This window comes from Leptodactylus fuscus, chromosome 2 (genome assembly GCF_031893055.1).
Source record: "Leptodactylus fuscus isolate aLepFus1 chromosome 2, aLepFus1.hap2, whole genome shotgun sequence".
NCBI lineage: Eukaryota > Metazoa > Chordata > Amphibia > Anura > Leptodactylidae > Leptodactylus > Leptodactylus fuscus.
The window spans coordinates 88,946,899-88,968,045 of NC_134266.1; the positions used below are offsets into that span (position 1 = coordinate 88,946,899).

The following is a 21,147-nucleotide window of genomic DNA, read 5'->3' on the forward strand; positions in this document are numbered from 1 at the left end:
TGGACATTGTGAAATAAAAAGCAGTTTAAATAAAACAAAAAATTATATACAGAACTAATTTTTGTAACTGTTACTCCTGTGGTAAGACTTGCCTCTTCACCCAACAGTTTCTGTATCCTGGTTTCCAGCGATGATGTGAATAGATACAAAGGGTCAAAATTATGGTGCAGGGAGATTTATGAAGAGGCCACAGCTTGTCTGTGGTAACGGCACCAAAATAGAAATCTATGACAGATAGAATGGAAGTCTACACCAGTTCCTAACTTATGCCAGTAAACTGTCACTAAATCAGTCGATCCCTGCCCACCATGGGCAAGGCCTCAGTATCATCCCTTTAGACCAGTGCTCTGTTCAAGTATTACCATGGGATCAGCCGAAAATGGGAAAAATGATATTACTGATCCACAGCAGCAAATCTGCATCACAATCTGGACTGAAATGTGCCACAAATTACTGCAGAAAATCTGGTACACGTGACTCTACCCTTAGTTATTACCAAATACCTAGTCCAGATAATTTAAAGAGTTGTCCAAGTAAATTAATTATTTTTATAATAGGCTGGGGGAGCTGAAAAAAAAAAAAAAAAAAAATCATACTTGTACCCGATGCTCGGGTGTCCTCCCAGGACGGTCCAATACTCCGGCTACGGCATCTTCTCAAAGTGAAACTTCTCACCGGATCTCTTCTGCTTAAGCCACTTATGGGCCTCAGCGGTCGAGTAACCACTAAAGCCAATCAGCAGCCTTAGGAAGAGACCCCGGGACATCACATGTAGTTATTTCAACTGCACCTTCGCACTCATTAGCCTCAACACTCATGTGAGGTGGGGACTTCTGCCAGAAGACAACAACGGACTGGGAGGACCGAACTGTGCTAGAAGTTTCCAGAGAACAGGGGAAAGGAGAGTAGGATTTTTTTTCAATGTCCCCAGCTGATTTAAAAAAAATATTTGGTGTCTATTTTTGCCTGGACAACCCCTTTAAACAAAATTTACAATCATAGTAACATAGATGAACACAAGACAGTGTCTTCTGCTAATTCTACTGCCAATTTTGTCGCCACAAATACATTGTTATGCCTAACAATCTGCTTCCCAATCAGTCAGAATCTTCTCACTGTGGATGCCAGGTAGTATGTGTCTAGAAACAAGTCTCAGATTTTTGGGATTTCTGCTCATATCATAGTTGCCTGACAAAGGAGACTTGGCTGAACTTTATCACTTACCCATCACATTAAAATCTCATTTGTATGAATAAATATAGAATTACTTCTTTAACACCTTAATGTCACTGCCTTTCTTGGCCTTTTGCATCTTTGTCTTCTGAGAGTCCTAACTTTTTGTTTTGTAAAAGTATTTGAACAAGTATTTTTAAAGGGAACAATTTTGGAGTACATATAATGCACTAAAGGGAGTCTGTCAGCAGGAGAATCAGACTAATGACACTTGTAGGATAGCGTCTACATTTCCAAAGACAACTTCTTTATTCTGCATTGCGGCTCGATTTTCATGAAATACAGTGTTTTATAAAATATATAATATGCAAATTAGTTGAAAAGTGCTTTAGGGGCGGGTCATCTCCTACTGGGGCTTAACTCTCTGCTCTAGATAACCAGCCCTGGCAGGAGAAGACCAACTCCTAAAGCCCTTTAAAACAAATTACATGCCAAGTATATTTTGCATCCAACTTATAAAGTGGTTTATACATTTGACTACTTTTGCACAATAAAAAGACTTCTAAAATAAATATTTTGTATTGTCATATTTTAAGAGCCACAACTTTTTAATTTTTCAGTTGATCAAGCTGTAGGGATATATTTTTAGTGGAATGAGCTGCAGTTTATATCTGTACTCTTTTTGGGGAGGAACTAAACTTTTTGATCGTTTTTTATTCTATTTTTTGGGGAGACAAGATTTTTGTGTGTTCTATATTTATAACATTGCTCACTGTGTGGGATAAATAACATGTTAGTTGTTTAGTGCGGGTTGTTTATTAAACCAGTAATACCACTTATGTACTGGTTTGTTTATTATTTTACATTTTACTTTTGTCCCACTAGGAGTCTTGAACCTGCAATCTCTAGGTCACCTGTATAATACCCTTCAATACTTCTGTATTGCAGTGTATTATACATGTCAGGCTACATTCACATTTACGCCTGAGTGTTTACTCAGTTTTATAAGGTTTTAGATTTTGCTGTGAATGTGTTTCCATTAGGAGTGTACAGTGCACAGTTCCACCTGTAGAATACAGCAGTTCTCTGGGAATTATGACAGGTCATAAACATATACGATTGGTGGTAGCCTGACACATGGGACCACCAGCCAAGCAACAGTTTGAAGCCCTCTGGACTCTTCCTTATTCTGATAACGTCATGTTCATTGGTCAACAGCAGCTCATTCCCACTTAAGTGAATGGGGCTGCGTTACAATACCAAGCAAAGCCCTTATGATATGTATAGTGATGTGTTTAGTATTAAGTGAAAAGGCCAAAGCACTCAATTGAATGGTGTGGCCTCCTCAACCAGCTGATCTGTAGGAGGTCCTGACTATCAGACCCTCACCGATCAAATATTGATGACCTGTTCTGAGGAGAGATCAGTCTTGGCAAAACCCTTTAAAAGGATTGTATCATGAAGGTAACTATATCTCATGATTAGTGAAAGGTATAGTGGACCAAAAAACAAACATCTTGGCCATAGTACTTATAATGCTACTATGTCTTCCCTGCAAACATTATATTCTATAAGTAGTTTACAACACAAATACACAAGTAATAATTTATACTTGATCTTATATGTGTGAAGTATGAGATTTAACTAAATATATCCAACCTTGATTTGGCGATAAGCGTTTTTATCCGTTCCACCTTCCTCTGTTTCTCCTGCAGCTCCTCTGGGCTCAGAGGGCTCTCAGGCTCCATATCAACGTAACGCTCTGGAATGAGCACCTTGTCTGGGGTGGAGAGCTGAGACATAGAGACGGACATACAAAGTGTGATACATACAGTGCAAATGATGCAGCCTGCACACGATGTACAAGGTGTCAGAGATGTTTGTAATGACATGTATTGTGATCTTAGTGACTGTTAAACAATATATGTGAAACACAAGTATTGGACTGTTTATGTTACACACATCTGTATATGGCAAAGTGTGAAAATTTGATATAAAATTCAGGGAGTGGCACCTTGTCTGGTGTGTTGATCTGAAACACAGAGGGGAACAGTTATATTGGTAAAACAGGAAAAGGTTAACTGAAAAAGAGAACTGAAAAGTTATGGGACAGGAAGAAGAATGTAAGTAATGGGAACATAATGACTGAGGCAGAAGGGACAAAAGAAAAGAGGGGTAGGAATTATATAGGTGAGTTAGAGAAAGATGAACTTAAAATGTTTGTGTTTCAGATAGTTACCTCTCTGCTGATATCCACTTCAAAGCCCTGAGGATCCACCTCCATTTTGCGCAGACGGGCGATTTCTTCCCGAGGAGATTCATATGCTCTTTGGGACTCTTGGGATCGGAGAGCAGCTTCGAGGTCTGAAATATCTACCTCGTGAATGCTACGATGTCTCCGCACCTGAAGCCATGAAGTGATGCATAGTGATCAATGTACCTGAGCATCTTAAAGGGGCATATCATGGACTTTGCGTAGTCAGAACTATGTAAGTAATGCTCAACTCACCACTCTGTATGTGCTTGCTGGTTTTGTAGTGGTGGTATCCGTTTGCTGACCAGATGGGAGCTGAAGACTTCGCCTCTTCTCTTTCATTGAGCCACTCTGATGACGCTTCATGCGATCAATCTGCTCCTCCACACTCATTTTAGACTTTACCTCACTGGGAAACAGTGCACTCTTTGGACGTTCCTATTAACAAAGTAAATATTTTAATTATTAGGTATATTTCTCTAAATAAAGTTAAGTTTTAATGTATTAACAATTGTCTAGATAAATCTTAGCCAGATATAAAAGCCAGAAAATACAGGCCTGGGTCTGCAGGAGTAGATCTTCAAAGCAACTAGTTTGACCTTGGTCTTAGCATTACATGTATGTACATGTATCACATACATTTCTGCAACTGCTGCAAGATGGCAGCAAAAACTGCAGGGATTTTCATGAGTTTTACCGTGGTGGTGCAATGATGCAACGCTGTCACACCATTACCACCTCATGTGAAAATAGCTTAGAAATTGGCAAGTGTTGTCCTCTCCAAGTCCTAAAAGAAGCTTTCCAGAAAAAATGGCCATGGGTAGATGTGTTAAACAAACTGAGTGGTCCCTACTCTTCCCCCAGACTTCCAGCAACCTGTACCTTTCCCGCATAATCACAGAACCGCCAACCCCCAAGTAGACACAGTGCAGCCTAATCTCACTTTCCCTTTCAATAACAATGCCCTCCCTCCATTAACAATACCCTCCCTCCATCAGTACATTTATAGCATTTCTATAGCTGTATCCCAATTTCTTATATTTTACTATCTCGTTTCAAGAAATAAATTCATCACTTTTGTAATCTGTTTTTTTTTTTTTTTCTGATCGTAGACTTATTTTCTGTACATGATAATCAGGCATCCATCTTGCTCTGGTAAAACATTTAGTTATATTCTTTACAGCATAGTGATGGCCAAAAGCAGCAATAGTCTGGAGCCAAATCATAGAGGTCTATGGCAGATGTTTCTAGATATGCTCAGTGCAGGAAGGAGGAGGAGATAAACTATGACATCATCTACTGTCAGTAGTGGATGCCCTGATGACTCAATGGTGTTATCTACAGAGATGTTATCTTCTATTGTGTTGTAAATAAAGTCACTGCTGCAAAGAAAACTTCTACAGAACTGGCACATTTCATAATTCGGCTTAGTGTTCTGAATGAAAATTGAAGGATTTGAACTATGTCGCTACCCTTTCCGTGACAGAGAGTGTCGCAATCCAGCAGTTTCTGTATCAGGCTCAGAAATTGATATCTTCAAAAAAGCAAACCCTCACACAGCTCCAATGATGGAAAATTTAAATAGTTAGGTCTTTCAGAACTTGGTGCCACTAAAAAAATAATTTGGGCAAATAAATTTTATTGAGCAAAAAGAATACAACAAAAAAAATCTATATAAAATAGGGGTCACTGTAATTGCACAGCACTTTTTGATGCCCAGATCACTAAGCAAGATTTAAAACATGTCAACATTAAAATTGAAAAGCTTTGGCTTTTACTAGAACAAAACAAAAAACTGCATACTTTACACCATAAAGGGGTTGTCCAGGCAAAAAATGGACAAATCTTTTAACTTTTAAATCAGCCAGGGGCAATGAAAAAAAAAAAAAAATCATACTCACCTGTCCTCGATGCTAAGGTGTCCCTCCCAGCATGTTCCGGTCCTTCTTCTGAATGGGTATTTTCTGAATTTCTAGTCACGTGACTGCTGAGGCCAATCAACAAATGGCATGTGATGTCACTTCCTGTGACATAACGGGTCTCTTCCTGAGGCCCACTGAAGAAAACCGTGTTGTCACATAGGATGAGTGAGGCTTGAAAAAGCGTTTTTAGTGCAAAATGGTCGTTGCCTAACCTTTGTTTTGCATTAACTCTCTGCCATGTATTTTCGTGGATGTTTTTATGAACAACGCTTTTAAAAACAACGCTCTGGCGAGTGCTCCCTACTTTTTGCCTTTTTCTTGTATTTATCACAGTGGAAACTGATATCATAAATATGAAACACAAGTCAAGTAATTTGGTCTTACCCGTGAGAGCTGTCCATTTGGTGCATGGCTTCCTCCTCGTCTCACCACTGTGGGTTTTGTCACGGGTCCTTCTTCATTTGGTGACTTAGTTCGTGGAGGGACAATTCCAACTTAAAAGATTAGAGCTAATAAATGAATACACCCAACAAATACCCATAAATAACTAGTTATTTTATATATATCTTTATTACCTTTATTGATGGCCTGCTGCTTCTCAATCTCCAGTTCTGGTTTTGTCTGCATGGAACTGACTCCTTCATTGGGGAGAGATGTTGAGAGGTGAGGCGATTCTCTCTTATACGACTCTAAGCTTGGCTTCAACTGAAAAATGAAATCGAGCATTAAGCAGGAATATATCTGACAGTGAAGTCAATTGAAAAGAGGACCTACAAAAACCCCATCTCAACCATTTTAATGCAGAAGTTTGTTACAGTTTGTTACAATACAGTGTTTGTTGCTGATACATGGTGTGAATAAGAAGCATATTCAATATCAGATCTGTAAGCATTTGACACCCAACACTTCCATCTATCAGCTGATCTTATCAGTTGGTTCGACTGCTCAACCACTAGGGAGCCTTCACACGATGTAACGCTGCGCTCATTCTGATCGTAAAAACACGTTCAGAATGAGCGCGTAAAAAGCAGCTCCCATTGACTTGAATGGGAGCCAGCATACGTGCACTCCCCATTGAAATCAATGGGAGGCTTTTTTCCCTATGCTTTCAATGTATTACGCGCATAATGATTTACAATAATTTATAATGGGAATTTTAGCTAGAAATACATGTCTGGTGTTGTAAATATAGCCCAATACCTCTAACTCTTTTTTTGTCTGTCCTCAGGATAGATCATTAACTACTTTAGTGAATTGTCTGAAAACTGAAAAAAAAAATGTAGACCTAAATTTCAATACAAATGCACTGATCAAATAAAGCTCAGCGTATTTTTTTGTAAGGAAATAAATCAATGTGAACCATACACTCAAGACAAAAGAAGCCTAAAATCCCACTGGTGGCTATGATCAACACTGATATTTTCATTAGAACAATTTTCATGTACAATGTCTATGTGGCTTTTATAGCAGAACGAATTAAACAAAAATAAAATGATACCACGATTTAGCAGCTGTTACTGTTACATTTGTCTTGTGTGTATTCTAACAAGGGGCAGCCTGACACGTAACTAAATATAATCACATATGTGATACTGACTCATGGCATCGTGGTTCCACGTGTTCGGCTAAAAAGTGATTTTAATAGGTTTCTGAGCACATAACTATCATAGCACAAAATTACAAAAAAAAACAAAAAACTTGCTTTTGTTTCTGGAAAGTAACTCCAAAGTTAAACCAAAAAGAAAGTTAAATTTAAATTTTACATCAAGAAATTAATATATCTAGCACAAATCTTTCAAAAACTTAACACTGAAATAGGCTACCGTATATACTCGAGTATAAGCCGAATTTTTCAGCCCAGTTTTTGTGCTGAAAAAGCTTCCCTCGGCTTATACTCAAGTCAGCAAAAAAAAAAATATAGGGTATCCATCGGGAAGGGGTTAATAGGAGCACTGCAGATACCCTATATTCAGCTACTACATCTTTTGGATAAAACGAATCCAGCATGACCACCATTTGGGAATAAAAGACTTCTTCTTTATTTAGACATCTTTAAGAAGTGAACTCAAGCGTCAGACTGACGCGTTTCGGACTGTGCGGTCCTTTCTCAGAGCCTGCACACTGATAACATCTCTCTCCCCTTATAAGGAACCCACTGCCTTAACCCATCCGGTTACAATTACCATCATCTGTTTCTGTTTACAAAACTTCCGTTCGGCAGGAATCCCCACAAGGGCAGAGACATGTATTGCATATAAAAAGAACACAAAAACACATACTTATAATATACCAACACATGATACAAAACATTTAAAACCAATTAATTAATACAGGTTTCAGGTGAAAACAAAAAACACAAAAGAAAAACAAGAAAAAGTCTTTCCATGTATATACCACAGAGGACTACACGATTACGATACCTGATTTTTTTGGTTGCTATCATCTTTTCAGAAAATCCTTTCCATGATCTTGTTCCTTACAATTGATCTAATCCAGTAAATTCCAATATCCAGTTAAATACCACTACATTATCTTAAAGGGGCTCTATCAACAAAACCTAAAAAAGAATGATCTACTTACGCATCGTACACGCTGGGCGGGCATTCAGGGTGTGTCTTCTTCTTCATCCACGCCTCCTCTTCCTCCGATGTCCTCGGGTCCCGTCTTCCTCCGGCGCTCGCGAACTGACATTGATAAAAAAAAATGGCCTGGGCGCATGCGCAGTAGCCGTAGAAGAAGCCGCATGCTACTGCGCATGCGCCCAGGCCATTTTTTTTTTATCAATGTCAGTTCGCGAGCGCCGGAGGAGGACGGGACCCGAGGACATCGGAGGAAGAGGAGGCGTGGATGAAGAAGAAGACACACCCTGAATAGGTTAATATAACATTTACGGTATAACATTTACGGTATAACATTTACGGTGCCTGAATAGCCTTTTTGAAGGCTATTCACGCATATGTGGGCCTCTATCAGCATGATTTTGCTGATAGAGCCCCTTTAAGGCATATGGGAGATAAAGTCCGCTCTTATTAAAACCTCCTATTCATATCATGTGTTTCATTTTCTTATCTCCCATTTGTTAACATTGGCAATCATGTGTTGGTATATTATAAGTATGTGTTTTTGTGTTCTTTTTATATGCAATACATGTCTCTGCCCTTGTGGGGACTCCTGCCGAACGGAAGTTTTGTAAACAGAAACAGATGATGGTAATTGTAACCAGATGGGTTAAGGCAGTGGGTTCCCTATAAGGGGAGAGAGATGTTATCAGTGTGCAGGCTTTGAGAAAGGACGCACAGTCCGGAACGGCTGACGCTTGAGTTCACTTTATTGCGTGTCTTAAAGATGTCTAAATAAAGAAGAAGTCTTTTATTCCCAAATGGTGGTCATGCTGGATTTGTTTTATCCAAAAGATGTAGTTACTGGTGCTCCAAACCGAAGGACCTGAAGTCCGTGCACGACCACAGGGTATTGAAAGAGGAGAAGTTTGGTGGAATTAACGAATCACCTGGAAGTGGTTGAGTCTTCCCTTTCCTTGTTTTCTCTTGTATATCTATATTCAGCCAGACTGAATTCCAAGTGGGGGAAGAAAAAACAGTCCTCAAGCTCAGGGAAGGGGCAGACAGGCAACCAAAACACCCCCTCCCCTTTCCCAGCATCTACTGCACCCAAAAACTCTGACCATTTTAATTTTTTAAATTTTCCAGTAGCTGCTGCATTTCCCCCAGGCTTATACTCGAGTCAATAAGTTTTACCAGTTTTTTGTGGTAAAATTAGGGGCCTCGGCTTATATTCGGGTCGGCTTATACTCGAGTATATACTGTATATTTTTTTCTTAATAAATAAAGTTAATTTGTCACTAGTTATTTAGTAACATAACATTGTCTAGCAATGCATCTTTTCATTACAATGATTATGATCAGTCTATTGTAACTGTTTTTCTTTTATTAAAGGTATTGTCTCAATAATAGGTCAAATAGTTAAGTCCTTCCCTTCAGAGTTGCATGACCCCTCACCTATTACATGTTCAGTAATCGAATAACCATCATGTGCCAACTGTCTCAGCAATAAGAAATTATGAGATTTTACATGTCAGACCTGCAGATATAAGTTGATCACCACACCAGTCTCATTGAGACAATTACTTAAAAGCTAAGGCCCAAAGTAGAGGGCTGCAGCAAAAAAAGGACAAAGGGTGGTGGCAACGCATCACATTTTATCCTTCAGCGCTTTTCACGGAAAGTCTACAGAGATTTCCTCTACGGACCTTCTGCTTTCCACTATATCTATAGGGAAACTGTCAGCATTTCTGTAGGTATAATCGATATTATCTATCTATTTAGATATGTGTGTTTTTGTCCTTGGATATTGTAATGATAACTAGTATAAAAATAACCACTGTTTGCATTGCTAACTAAATTTGCCATTAAATTTTAGCCTATTTTTTTTTCCAGGAATAGTGACAACTGGTTGTGTTTGATATTGCATAGTGTCATTTACTTCAATGGTGATGAGCGACAGTATCAGTAAAGCCTAGGTTCACGTTCATAGAAGACTCCGCTGCAGATTCTGTTTAAAATGCACAGAGGACTTTTCTCTTCGGCAGTTTCAGTATACCAATAGAAATCTGATGGACTCCAATATAGGGTATATTAGAGGTCCATGGGTTTCTCCAGGTAACCACAAGGACGAGCTCCCCAACTTTCGGATCCCCAACTTCCCAGATCTTCACACGAGTAGTTGGGGCTGTGTGTCACTCCATAGCAAAGGCAGGATTGAAACACTCACCACAAGGCCTCCATACTCAAACCTGACAGTCCATCAGATCCAAAACTGAACATGGAACAGTAACTAAAGATTATATAGTCCAGGTTTTTCATTTATAACACCACTGCACACAAAAGTGCTGGTAACTGGCTGTCAATGGTAGGACACATAATGGGCACAGTGACATCAAAATGTGTCCTACCTGGATATGATCCAGGCAGAGATAGTAGTGTCTAATGAAAGTGCCACCTTTGTCTAGATGGTAGACAAGAAATCTGTGGGAACTTCTTGTGCTTGTTGGTGGATCCAATGATCCTTTCTTCTCCACTGCTCCCAACAACTTCTAACAGCTAGGTTTATAATGGCCAAGATAGCGGTCAATTTGTTGAAACAACCATTCTACTTCTCAGTCCAATAATATGCTCAGTCTCTAAGATCTGCAAACTGGGCAAATCTTTTTGAGATTTATCATAGAGTCATGTCTACAATCTCTCACAAAGTGGATCACTACCCAAAAGTAGCCTCTGAGAGTGTTTCTAGGGTAGTGGAGGAACTGACTTTACAATCTCTTGTGGCAAAACCAAGTGTCTAATCAGACCACACCTTTGACCATTTACATATCTGCCTGACACTGCATGCCAAGTTTTGCAGTAATTCGGCATTTCTTAGGGTTATTTTTGTCAACAAGTCTATATTATATACTTTTAATCTGTGTCATTTCAGACACACACACTGCACTAGCATGTCTTATGCCTTCTCATGCCTTTGTATGAATAGCTTTAGACAGAATCAATACATTATACATATATATCTCACTTGAATAATATACTGTATCCATTGAAGGGAGTTCCCCAAGCATATTCAACTTCGATTACCTCATTACAGAGCATCTTATCTTATAACCAAGATATTGTTGTTATGTATGTCCCTTTGTAGAAAGACTACTTGATGTATGCAAATGAGACAATTGGGGCACTGGGGGCGGGCTTTCAGCTCTTTGGAGCACTGCCGTTGCTCCTCAAGAAGGATGGGTGTTGTAATAGCACTGCTCAGGCTGGCGCAGGCAGGAGATGGTAGGGTTCTGAGTGGAAAAAGCAGTGCTCCAGACACCTGCCCACAGTGAAACAACTGAATCATTTCCATAAAACTTCAAAGTTGCTTTTCTCCAACTCTACAAAAATGAAATACATGAAAGGTATGCTATCTATCACTGTAATGTGCTCTATAAAATGATGATGAAGGTTGAATCTGATTGGGGACTCCCTTTAAAAGTTGAAAGGGTTTATGATGTGTTAAGACATGCAAGCCTTAGGGATAGTTCACACCGAGCATGGTATGGCGTATTTTGGTCCTGATTCTGACGCGGGAAGCCGTATTAGAATAGGGCCAAAATGCGCCTGCCACGACTATTACGGCTTCCGAAAGTCGTGGCTTCCTGCTCCAGAGTAGGCCCAAATGAATGGGACTAGTCTGGAGGGTGCTGCCGCGAGGCGAACGCCGGGGCTGAATCAGCCGCAGAATCCACCTGAAGAAAGGGCAACTTCTTTTTTCGGTGAGCGGCAGGTCTACACAGACCTCTATTGTTAGGGGGGCGGATTAGGACGTGGATTCAGCGTAAAAATCCGCCCCCTCTTGCCCCGTGTGAACGAGCCCTTACACCCTCCCCTTTGTTTTCCCTTCAGTCCCTCTAGTTACCTCACTGTGTGGCCAGCAGGGAGAGATAGGGTAAGGCCAAGGCTGGAAGCGGCCCTCCCCTGGGGGTGGAGGGACAGCTGGAGGAGAATCCAGGGGAGTGTACGAAAGAGGGAGAGGGGGCCGAGGGGGGCCCGAGTCCTGAGCAGAGAGGAAGCCAGAAAGCATTAGCAGCAAGGGATGGAATAGGAAAATCATGAGGGTAAAAAAGCAGGAAATATAGATAAAAAGTCAAAAGAAAAAAAAAAAATCTGAAACGGGTTCACTGGTATATGGTTTTATAAATGAATGATCAAAAACTGTGGATTGAAAAAGCTAAAAAATGAGGGAGGAGACTTCAGCCACATATAATATGAACACTTATATTTCTAATGGTATTCATAACTGCTCAAGGACATGACACCTTTACAGAATGGCAGCATGTAGTGGGAGAAATGATCTTACACTGCTATTTATTTTATTTATTCACTGGCAGCAAGCATAGATTTTACAAAAGATAAAAAGATACTAGAGAGTATACTAGAGTAAGAGTATACTAGAGAGATACGGTAAATAACTACAGAGTCTAGAACTTTACTTTACAGTATCAATGTAAACCAAATATGGATTTGCATCTGGGGAAAACAATGTGTTGAGAATATTGTTTGAGCTTTGTTTTTCTAAAACAATAAGTAATAGATGAAACTGATAATATCTTGTATTCTTTAGATAAGTGGCCCTATTTCATTCAGAAGAGATTAACAGAATTAGGTTCATAGAGAAGTAGAAAGAGAAAAAATGAAGGTTGTTTCAGAATCTAAGTGCACTGCCCTCTGGTGTTAATGCCCATGAACAGCAGAAAGTCCATCTTTTACATTACTATTGCATGCTTGTAAGATAGAAAGAAATGTACTTACTTCACTTGTAGTATGCTTGGTAGGTGATCCCTGAGATCCTGAGATGAGAGAAAATGGGCTGAGAGGGCTGGTGAGACTGGCAGAGCTCAAAGGGCTTGCTGGACTGTTAGAGGTAAATGTTGTTGAAGGCCCTGCAACTACTATGGGAGAGGACAATGTTGGAAAAAAGAAAGATGAAAAAAATTATTGTATTGTTAACATATAACATGCTGGCACTGTGCCTTAACAACATTTTAGTACAAATCGGTATAACGGGAACATGAGAGAAATTAAATTAAATGGATAACTGCATTTACAGGGCTTTAAATGTCTTCATAATGAAAAGACATTAAATTCTACTTCATAATATTATCTTATATCATATTAAAGTGATTTGCAGCTAAAAATCCAACTTCTTCGCCAACCAAGAGCTGAGGATGACAGTGAGAGCTTCCAAGTAGGTGAAATTTTAAAGGGTCCAGAACTTTAATACTGAAGATCTATCCTTAGAATAGGTCATCAATATCAGATCAGTTGTGATCCAACTCCCACCTACCCCATTAGCTAATTTAAGGTGAACTGCATCACCTGGGAACTACACATAACTCTGTACATTGTAAGGGAGCTGATCATGCGGGTACCTGGAATCAGTCCTCCACCAATGTGATATTGATGATTTGTCCTAGTGATAGGTCATTGCTATTAACATTCCTCCAAAACCCCTTTAGATTGAGGCTCCAAATTGCAAAAACACAGAGCTTTTTCTGCTGTGTTTTCTGGACGGTGTCCGCACGAGTCATGTGGTGAGGAAAGTACTTCAAGAACTACTTTTCTCTCCGCGTGATTCGTGCGGACACCACATGGAAAACACATGGACCCCGTTATAGTCTATGGGGTCCGTGTGCTTTCACTGCTCACCACTTTTTAATGCGTTCGGTATTCCCTTCGGGGGGGTCCCCAAGTGGACTCGCCAAACAGAATACCGAATGCAGATGTGAACCAGGTCTAAGACTGAAGCAGCAAGTTGCAGTAAAGCTACTTTGTGGTAGATTTTGCTGCAGTTTTTTGAGCCAAATCCAGCAGTATATTTGCAGAAATATGAGTGCTTTTGAAGTCACTTTTGGCTTTAGCTCAAAAACCCACAGCAAAACCTGCAACAATACAGAAGCTTTTCTGCAATGAGTGGTCCCAGCCTTAGGCTTGGGCCCCACATTGCGTAAAACCGCAGTGTTTTACAGTCTCTGCACAGTGGATGGCATTCTAGTGAATCCCATCCTCACATTGCTGAAAAATATGCAATGTCAATTATACCTACAGAAACGCCGGCAGTTTCCTTATAGGTATAACAAAAGGAAACCTTTGTGGACTTTCTGTGAAAGGCGATGGAGTTTTTTTGCACAGAATTTTTTGCTTCGACCTACTACATAGGGCCTTAGGTCTGGTTCACATCTGCATTCGGTATTCTGTTTCGGAAGTCCACTTGAGGACCCCTCGAATGGAATACCGAACGCATTAACAAGCAGTGAGCTTATAAAAGCAAACAGACCGCATAGACTATAATAGTAGTGTAGTTTTCCATGCAGTGTCCGCACAGATCATGCGGAGAGAAAAGTACTTCATGAACTACTTTAGTCTCCGCAGAACTCGTGCGGACACCGCACGGAAAGCATACCAAACCCATTAAAGTCCGTGTGCTTTCATTGTTCACCGCTTGTCAGTGGATTCGGTATTCCGTTCGGGGGGACCCAAGTGGATTCCGAAAACGGAATACCAAATGCAGAAGTAAACCAGGCCTTAGCCTTAAAAGGATCCACCTATTTACTACATATTAGGGCTCGTTTCCACAATGTAACACACCATGCATTCAGACACGTATACACGTGTCAGAGTGTGAGCGCTCAAAACAGATGCCATTCATTTCAATGTGTGTCGGCTCACGCGCACTACACATTGAAATCAATAGGAGGCTTTTTAACCTATTGATTTCAATGTGTAGCGCGCGTGAGTCGGCACATATTGAAATGAACGGCATCTGTTTTGAGTGTTCACACTCTGAAACGTGTATACTTGTCTGAATGCATGGCGCATTACATCGTGGGAACGAGCCCTTAGAGAGGTATGCCTCCCATTGTCTCCATATGCCACACGTCTCCCATGTCCTCTATAAATATTTAGAATATTTACCTCTGTGTTTGGCTGTGTCTGTACCTCTGGAAGGGTTATTTTTCCTAAGGCCTTCCATAACATCTTGAATCCTCCAGATTTCCCTTTGAATGTGTCTATTCATTAATTCATTCTGAAAAATTGGAATACAAGTCATGAGAACTTCTGGCTCTGACGTGAATTGCTTGTATGTACATGATTGCTTTTTTTCCGAAGAGGATTCTATGTCTTACCTGTATGTTAAGGTTAAGCTGCTCCCACAAAGCATCATGTAAAGCCGAGACTTCACCCTCCAACACCTCATACTCCATGCTGCTATTGTTTAAAGCCTAGAATATGAGAAGGTCCATTAGAACTGCCTGACACAACATTACAAGCTGTAAATTGAAGAAAACAAATATTCCTCTGAAGGATAAGATAAATGTAATGTCCTATGTCCTTGCCATGAAACACCATGCCATCGATACTTTAACCCTGTGTTTGAGTGGCAGATTAATACATGCACATGAGTTTGACACATGCACTGTATTTTTTTATTAACTAGCCTACCTTTTGAGCTATTTCATATAAAAAAGTATTGATTGTTTTGTTTGCCACTTTACCGTGGTGGCCTGTGAGAGCTCCACACGGATACTGATCAGCTGGTTCTGGAGAGATTCCTTTCGATGCAGTAGTTTTTCTGGAAATGCCGTCTGATTGCCAAACATTTCCATCTCCTGGTGAGTTCCCATTAGTGCACTCTCGAGGCTCTCCTGTATGGGTAAACAAGTCACAGAGAGTTTTCTCATTATTCTCCTTCATTATAGTTTACTTGCAAACCATTTTTATTCACAGAAGTGGTTATTGTTGTACGTGTAAGCATGTATAGTTTTTAATAATGGCTATATATGACAGTATCATTTAGAGCATGTTCACACGAAGCAGATTTGTTGCAGATTTACTCATTTTGGGCATTATAAAACACCAGGTGTCCATAATGTCCTGCTGACTGGCCTTAACCTATTCATAGAGCCATATCTTTATATTGTGCAGCCTGTGCCAGGGTCAAATAGCTGCCAAGATGCGAACAACTGCTCACAATTCTCAACCACTAGGGCCATTTTTTTCACATAGTTTGTTCCAAAACTAAGTTCCTAACAAATTTTCATTTTCATTTACAAAACAAGTCACAGAAAGACACATAAAGAGAGCAAACACAGCAAGAAATCAGAGTGCAGGGAATGATGCATGAGCCAAATCAGGCTATCATATAGTGTAACAAACCCGATAGGCCTTGTGAAGAAAAAGACAAAAAATCTTAACCCCTTAACAAACCAACTAAGGCTGCATTCACACTGAGTAACGCTGGCGTTTTTGTGCTTATTTTTGCACATAGCGCCGCGTTAACGCCGCGTATAAGCCGCGTTTGCGCCGTGCAACGCGACCGCAAAATAGCGCGGCGCTAACGCGGCGCTATGTGCAAAAATAAGTACAAAAAACGCCAGCATTACTCAGTGTGAATGCAGCCTAAAAGGCACAGACAAATGTTCTTAGCACTGGTATTGATCAGCATGGGTACCGTAGTCTAGATACTAACCATATAATATATCAAAAACTCATATGTATTAACCCAACATTCCCTGGAAACACCAAAGCTGTTGCCAACAAGTATCATCTACAAAATTAACTATTAATTTGGTGTTACAGAGCAATGTAACAATAATGTTAGAAGGGGTCATGGTATTTGTATGAGAGTTGTGACCTCTTCACTGTTTATATTGATTGCTGTCTGTTTCATATCAGCTGTGCAATGTGGTCACAGTTTCATCCCATACAATTACATTGCATAGTCACTATGGAACATACAGTATGTAATGTAATCTGTGAAGAGGTAACAATACTCATACTTATTTATTTTTTTTATATTTTTTTACAACCTAATAATGCACATTATGCTCTGTTAGCCAGAAAGGATTTTGAGGGCACTGTCCGAGGCTGTAGCAGAGGCTGTGCTATTCTACAATTAGCTGCAGATACCGCAACTTCTGGCCATTCCTCCAAAAGTCTGTCATCTAACTAAGTACAACGTATAGGCTTAGGATTAAGCATTCCTGACTGAGCAGCTTAAACAAAAAAGACTTCTTAGGCTTAGTTCACACGTGGCGTAATAGCGTATTTTGATCCTGATTTTGATGCGGGGCCGCACTAGATTAGGCCCAAAATGAATGGGCCTAGTCCGGAGGGTACTGCCGCGAGGTGGATGCCGCAGCACAATGAGCCGCGGAATCTGCCTGAAGAAAGGGCAGTTCGCTTCTTTCTTCCATGAGCAGCAACATGCCGCTCACGGAAAAAAGATCGCGAGCAGTCTCCATAAACCACCATTGTGAGGGGGCGGATTATGGCGTGGATTCCGTGCCATAATCCGTCCCCTCTGTGCCCGTGTGAACGGGCCCTTAGGATCTATTCACACGAAGGAAAATGGTGCTTTATTTGGCGCTGAATTTTCCACGTTGAAAAAAAAGTCTCTCATTGATTTTAATGTGTTCTGCTAGCTTTTTTTTCCACTAGTGGTTAATTCCGCTAGTGGAAAAAAAAGCTAGCGGCAGCCATTGAAGTCAATGGGAGGCTTTTTTTTCAGTGTGGAAAATTCAGAGCCAAATAAAGCGCCATTTTCCTCCGTGTGAATGGACCCTTAAGCTACTCCCACATGAAGTGATGACACTGCAGCCTGTCCTGTTGCATGAACTTTACATTCACTTACCTTAGCATTCAATTGAATCTACACCTCCAAAAACCAACAAATAATTTGAGAATTCGAAAGTTACACTTAGCAAGATTTGTCATGGTTTCGGTTGTGTTTTAGGCCACTTTTGGATAGCTGTAAACAACTGCATTTAACGGCGGTGATTTTATGTTGAGTTCAGGTTTGGATTCCATCAAAATACAGCAGAGAAACATTACTTAAATAAAATTTTTAGGAAAGCATTTCCGGCTATATTTTGACGGGGTCCAGTTTTTGCCGTATTATAGCCATATGAAAACTGCCAGGGACAGATGATACATAAGTGTAGATATTTTCTCTCACCTTCTCGGCTCGTAGTTGTTGCACCAGGCGATCCTGCTCCCTCACCACTTTGTGTTGCTCACACAGCCTACCCAGGAGTTTCTAGAGAAAGAAACATAATGTCCTTCATGCTGCTACTGAATGAAAACAGGCTACAGAAATAGACTATACACCTTGAGTTAATGTAAATCTTTGTTTTCTGGGCACAAGATACTGATGATCTATCCTTATGATGTTGGCTATATTGACCCATAATCAGACTGCGTGGGTCCAACACCTGGGACTCCCAACGATCAGCTGTTCTCAGCAGCCGATATACAGTGCACAGAGTTGGGAGAAGGTAGCTCTGTTCTACATGCCGTGGCCGTGCGGAGTTACTGTAGCTCAGCTGCTATACAAGAACAGATTATCAATCTCATTTGCCCAGAAATTCCCAGAAAATTTGTAAGGTTTTTTTTTTTTTTTCAATGTAGATTGTGAGCCCCACATAGAGCCCACAATGTACATTTTCCCCTATCAGTATGTCTTTGGAATATGGGATGGAAATCCATGCAAACACGGAGAGAACATACAAACTCCTTGCAGATGTTGTTCCTGGCGGGATATGATCGTATTTGTAACAGATACATAAAACTCTTCCTTACTGAATTTGTACTGCTTTGTGAGATAAGACAAGTTATCATTAGCATAGAGGTCCAACATTCTCAGTGGAACTTTTATTTTAGGAGATCTATCTGAGAATATCTATGAAGGTATTGAGGAATGTTTTATCCCAGGGGTATGGCATACACTCTGTACACTCTGTATACCGTACCCCTGAGATAAAACATTCCTCAATACCTTCATAGATCTAACAAGTCCATTTCAGACAGAGATGCTTTTTCTATGTTTATCCAGGGCTTAGAACAGTCTAAAGACCACCATGAGAGAGGGTTTTAATAATGGGATCTCTGGAGACACATTTTGACGTCACCCCTGAGATGTGGGATACTTTGTAATTTACAACCTCAACTGACCTGTAACTTTTATTTTCTTTACTCATTTTGTTCCGTATTCATTGTCTTATAAGTTTAGATATTCCTGGAAAACCTATTGAAACAGAAAAACTTACATCTGTGTCCTGTTCATTGAACTTGTAGCTTTGCAAAGCTTCTCTGTATGGATCTGCATAAGGAGAGACCTAAAAAGAAGAACCCAATAGGTCAGGATCAGCATGTGTAATTTGTCATATGTAATTCATAAGAGACCAATCATGGAAACAGATTTTGGCATGGGCTTCAGAAGCCAGGTGACCTGCACCGCTGAGCCACATTTCAGAAGAATGGAAGTCTCAGCAGGCCGGGTGATATTTTATACTTTAGGCTAACCCATTCTTAACACTAATAATATAAGGTCACTTGGCTCCTGAAGACGGGTTTATGTTTGAACTGGTGAACGGGATTGTTACATTTATGAGAATTGACATCATGGAGGTTGCTGTTTTCCATTGTCCTAATCCAGCATCTTTCCCTTATTACATTTCCCAATCTACGTACATAAATGACATATCATGGCGTGACACTCATGTGGATGACACAATGACACCTCTATTGCCATAAATAGCTCTTACCGACAAATGTGCATAAGTTATTAGACGGGCAGACAGCCGCAGTACCTGAGGTAATCTGCTATTTCTATGTATCGTATCTCATGTGGAGATGAGAATGAGTTGTGTCATGCAGAGTGGAGGTGACACTTAAGTGTTCTCTTACTTGCATGAAGATCTGTGCTCTGGGGGAGGAGTGTACCATATTATTCACCATGCTGATCAAAGTCTCACTCTCACTCATCTGCAGCGGGTGGTGGGGGGAAACAGACGGTGAAGAATAATTCCAATCATAGCATTCACTCTGACATTTTATGACCCATCCATTGTGTCCTATACTAGGTTGCATTTAGTGGTCTGTATCTGACTCTACAATTGAAAAAAAAAACCATAGCAAGCAAAGAAGCATCTGAATACGACATGTGAATCTGTGGACGCATGACTTCCATCATATCAATCATAAGTCAGGGTACCTGGCGTGCCAACAATATTTTCACAATCTGCAACATAATGACAATCCGTATCTGTAAAATCAGACGTCACGGTGATAAAGTATAAGAAGTTCCAATATTCCCATGTTTCCATTTTATCAGTGTGTTCTAATGTAACACTGAAGTTAATAAGAATTAGACGATATCTGACTTATAATACAAATATCCTTTATCAGAGACCTGATATGTTATTCTTTTCAACCAATAATATGGACTCATAAACTACGCTAAAGGCATATGATATATGTATATTTATAAGGTACACTGTAACTATAAAGGCGCTTAGAGCGTGATATGTTATTTCCATTTATCATGATGAAGATATTAACTCACATCTATTAATGAGGTTTTGCATCCATAAAATTGGAAAGCATTACGCCCTATTTATATACAAGCACACACCCCTTAAAGGGGCTCTATCAGCAAAATGATGCTAATAGAACCCTACATATGCGTGAATGGCCTTTAAAAAGGCTATTCAGGCACCGTAAATGTTATATTAACCCCGGTCCCGTTTTTAAATAAAAGCGTTAAAACATATATGCTAATCGTACCTGAACATGCACCATGGGCGGGGATGCACGATGCTACGTCATCTTCGGACACGCCTGCCTTTTCTGTCTTCTTGTAGTTACACCCTCTGGTTCCGTGTCTTCTTCCGTCTTCTTGTCTTCAAATCCCACACCTGCGTAATAGCGCTTCCCTCCGGAGCACTACTGCGCAGGCTCACTTGCCAGTCCCCGTAGAACTACACGAGCGTACTGCACGCTCGCGAACTGCCATTAAGTAAAATGGCGAGTGAGCCTGCGCAGTAGCGATCCGGAGGGAAGCGGTACTACGCAGGCGCGAGATTTGAAGACCTCAAGCCGGAAGAAGACCAATAGGAAGCCGGCAGAAGAGACGGGACCAGAGGGCGTCGCTCCAAGAAGACAGAAGAGGCAGGCGTGCCCGAAGATGACGCGGCATCGTGCATCACCGCCCCCGATGCACGTTCGGTAAGATTTGCATATATGTTTTTATGCTTTTATTTAAAAACGGGACCGGGGCTTAATATAACATTTACGGTGCCTGAATAGCCTTTTTAAAGGCTATTCACGCATATGTGGGGCTGTATTAGCATAATTTTGCTGATAGAGCCCCTTTAATACATCTGCTAGATTTGGAACTGACTGCCTGAATTTC

The 21,147-nt window shown here is 40.4% G+C and overlaps 1 protein-coding gene across 12 annotated transcripts in view; it reads right to left on the reverse strand.

Moving 5' to 3' along the window:
* Nucleotides 1–21,147, reverse strand: part of PLEKHA6 (pleckstrin homology domain containing A6) — a 150,472-nt gene that overhangs the window by 6,370 nt on the left and 122,955 nt on the right. For 6 of the 12 annotated variants that reach the window (XM_075264114.1, XM_075264113.1, XM_075264110.1 and 3 more), the window contains 14 exons: nucleotides 19,641–19,718; nucleotides 19,001–19,069; nucleotides 17,911–17,991; nucleotides 15,449–15,598; nucleotides 15,080–15,175; nucleotides 14,868–14,979; nucleotides 12,705–12,844; nucleotides 11,812–11,949; nucleotides 5,925–6,054; nucleotides 5,734–5,843; nucleotides 3,683–3,865; nucleotides 3,413–3,577; nucleotides 3,188–3,205; nucleotides 2,833–2,966 (listed from right to left, as the gene is read on the reverse strand). In XM_075264114.1, the coding sequence (XP_075120215.1) occupies nucleotides 2,833–2,966; nucleotides 3,188–3,205; nucleotides 3,413–3,577; nucleotides 3,683–3,865; nucleotides 5,734–5,843; nucleotides 5,925–6,054; nucleotides 11,812–11,949; nucleotides 12,705–12,844; nucleotides 14,868–14,979; nucleotides 15,080–15,175; nucleotides 15,449–15,598; nucleotides 17,911–17,991; nucleotides 19,001–19,069; nucleotides 19,641–19,718 (1,604 nt within the window). The remainder of the gene's footprint in view (nucleotides 1–2,832; nucleotides 2,967–3,187; nucleotides 3,206–3,412; nucleotides 3,578–3,682; nucleotides 3,866–5,733; nucleotides 5,844–5,924; nucleotides 6,055–11,811; nucleotides 11,950–12,704; nucleotides 12,845–14,867; nucleotides 14,980–15,079; nucleotides 15,176–15,448; nucleotides 15,599–17,910; nucleotides 17,992–19,000; nucleotides 19,070–19,640; nucleotides 19,719–21,147) is intronic. The other 6 variants (XM_075264120.1, XM_075264109.1, XM_075264112.1 and 3 more) reach the window with 4 other exon arrangements.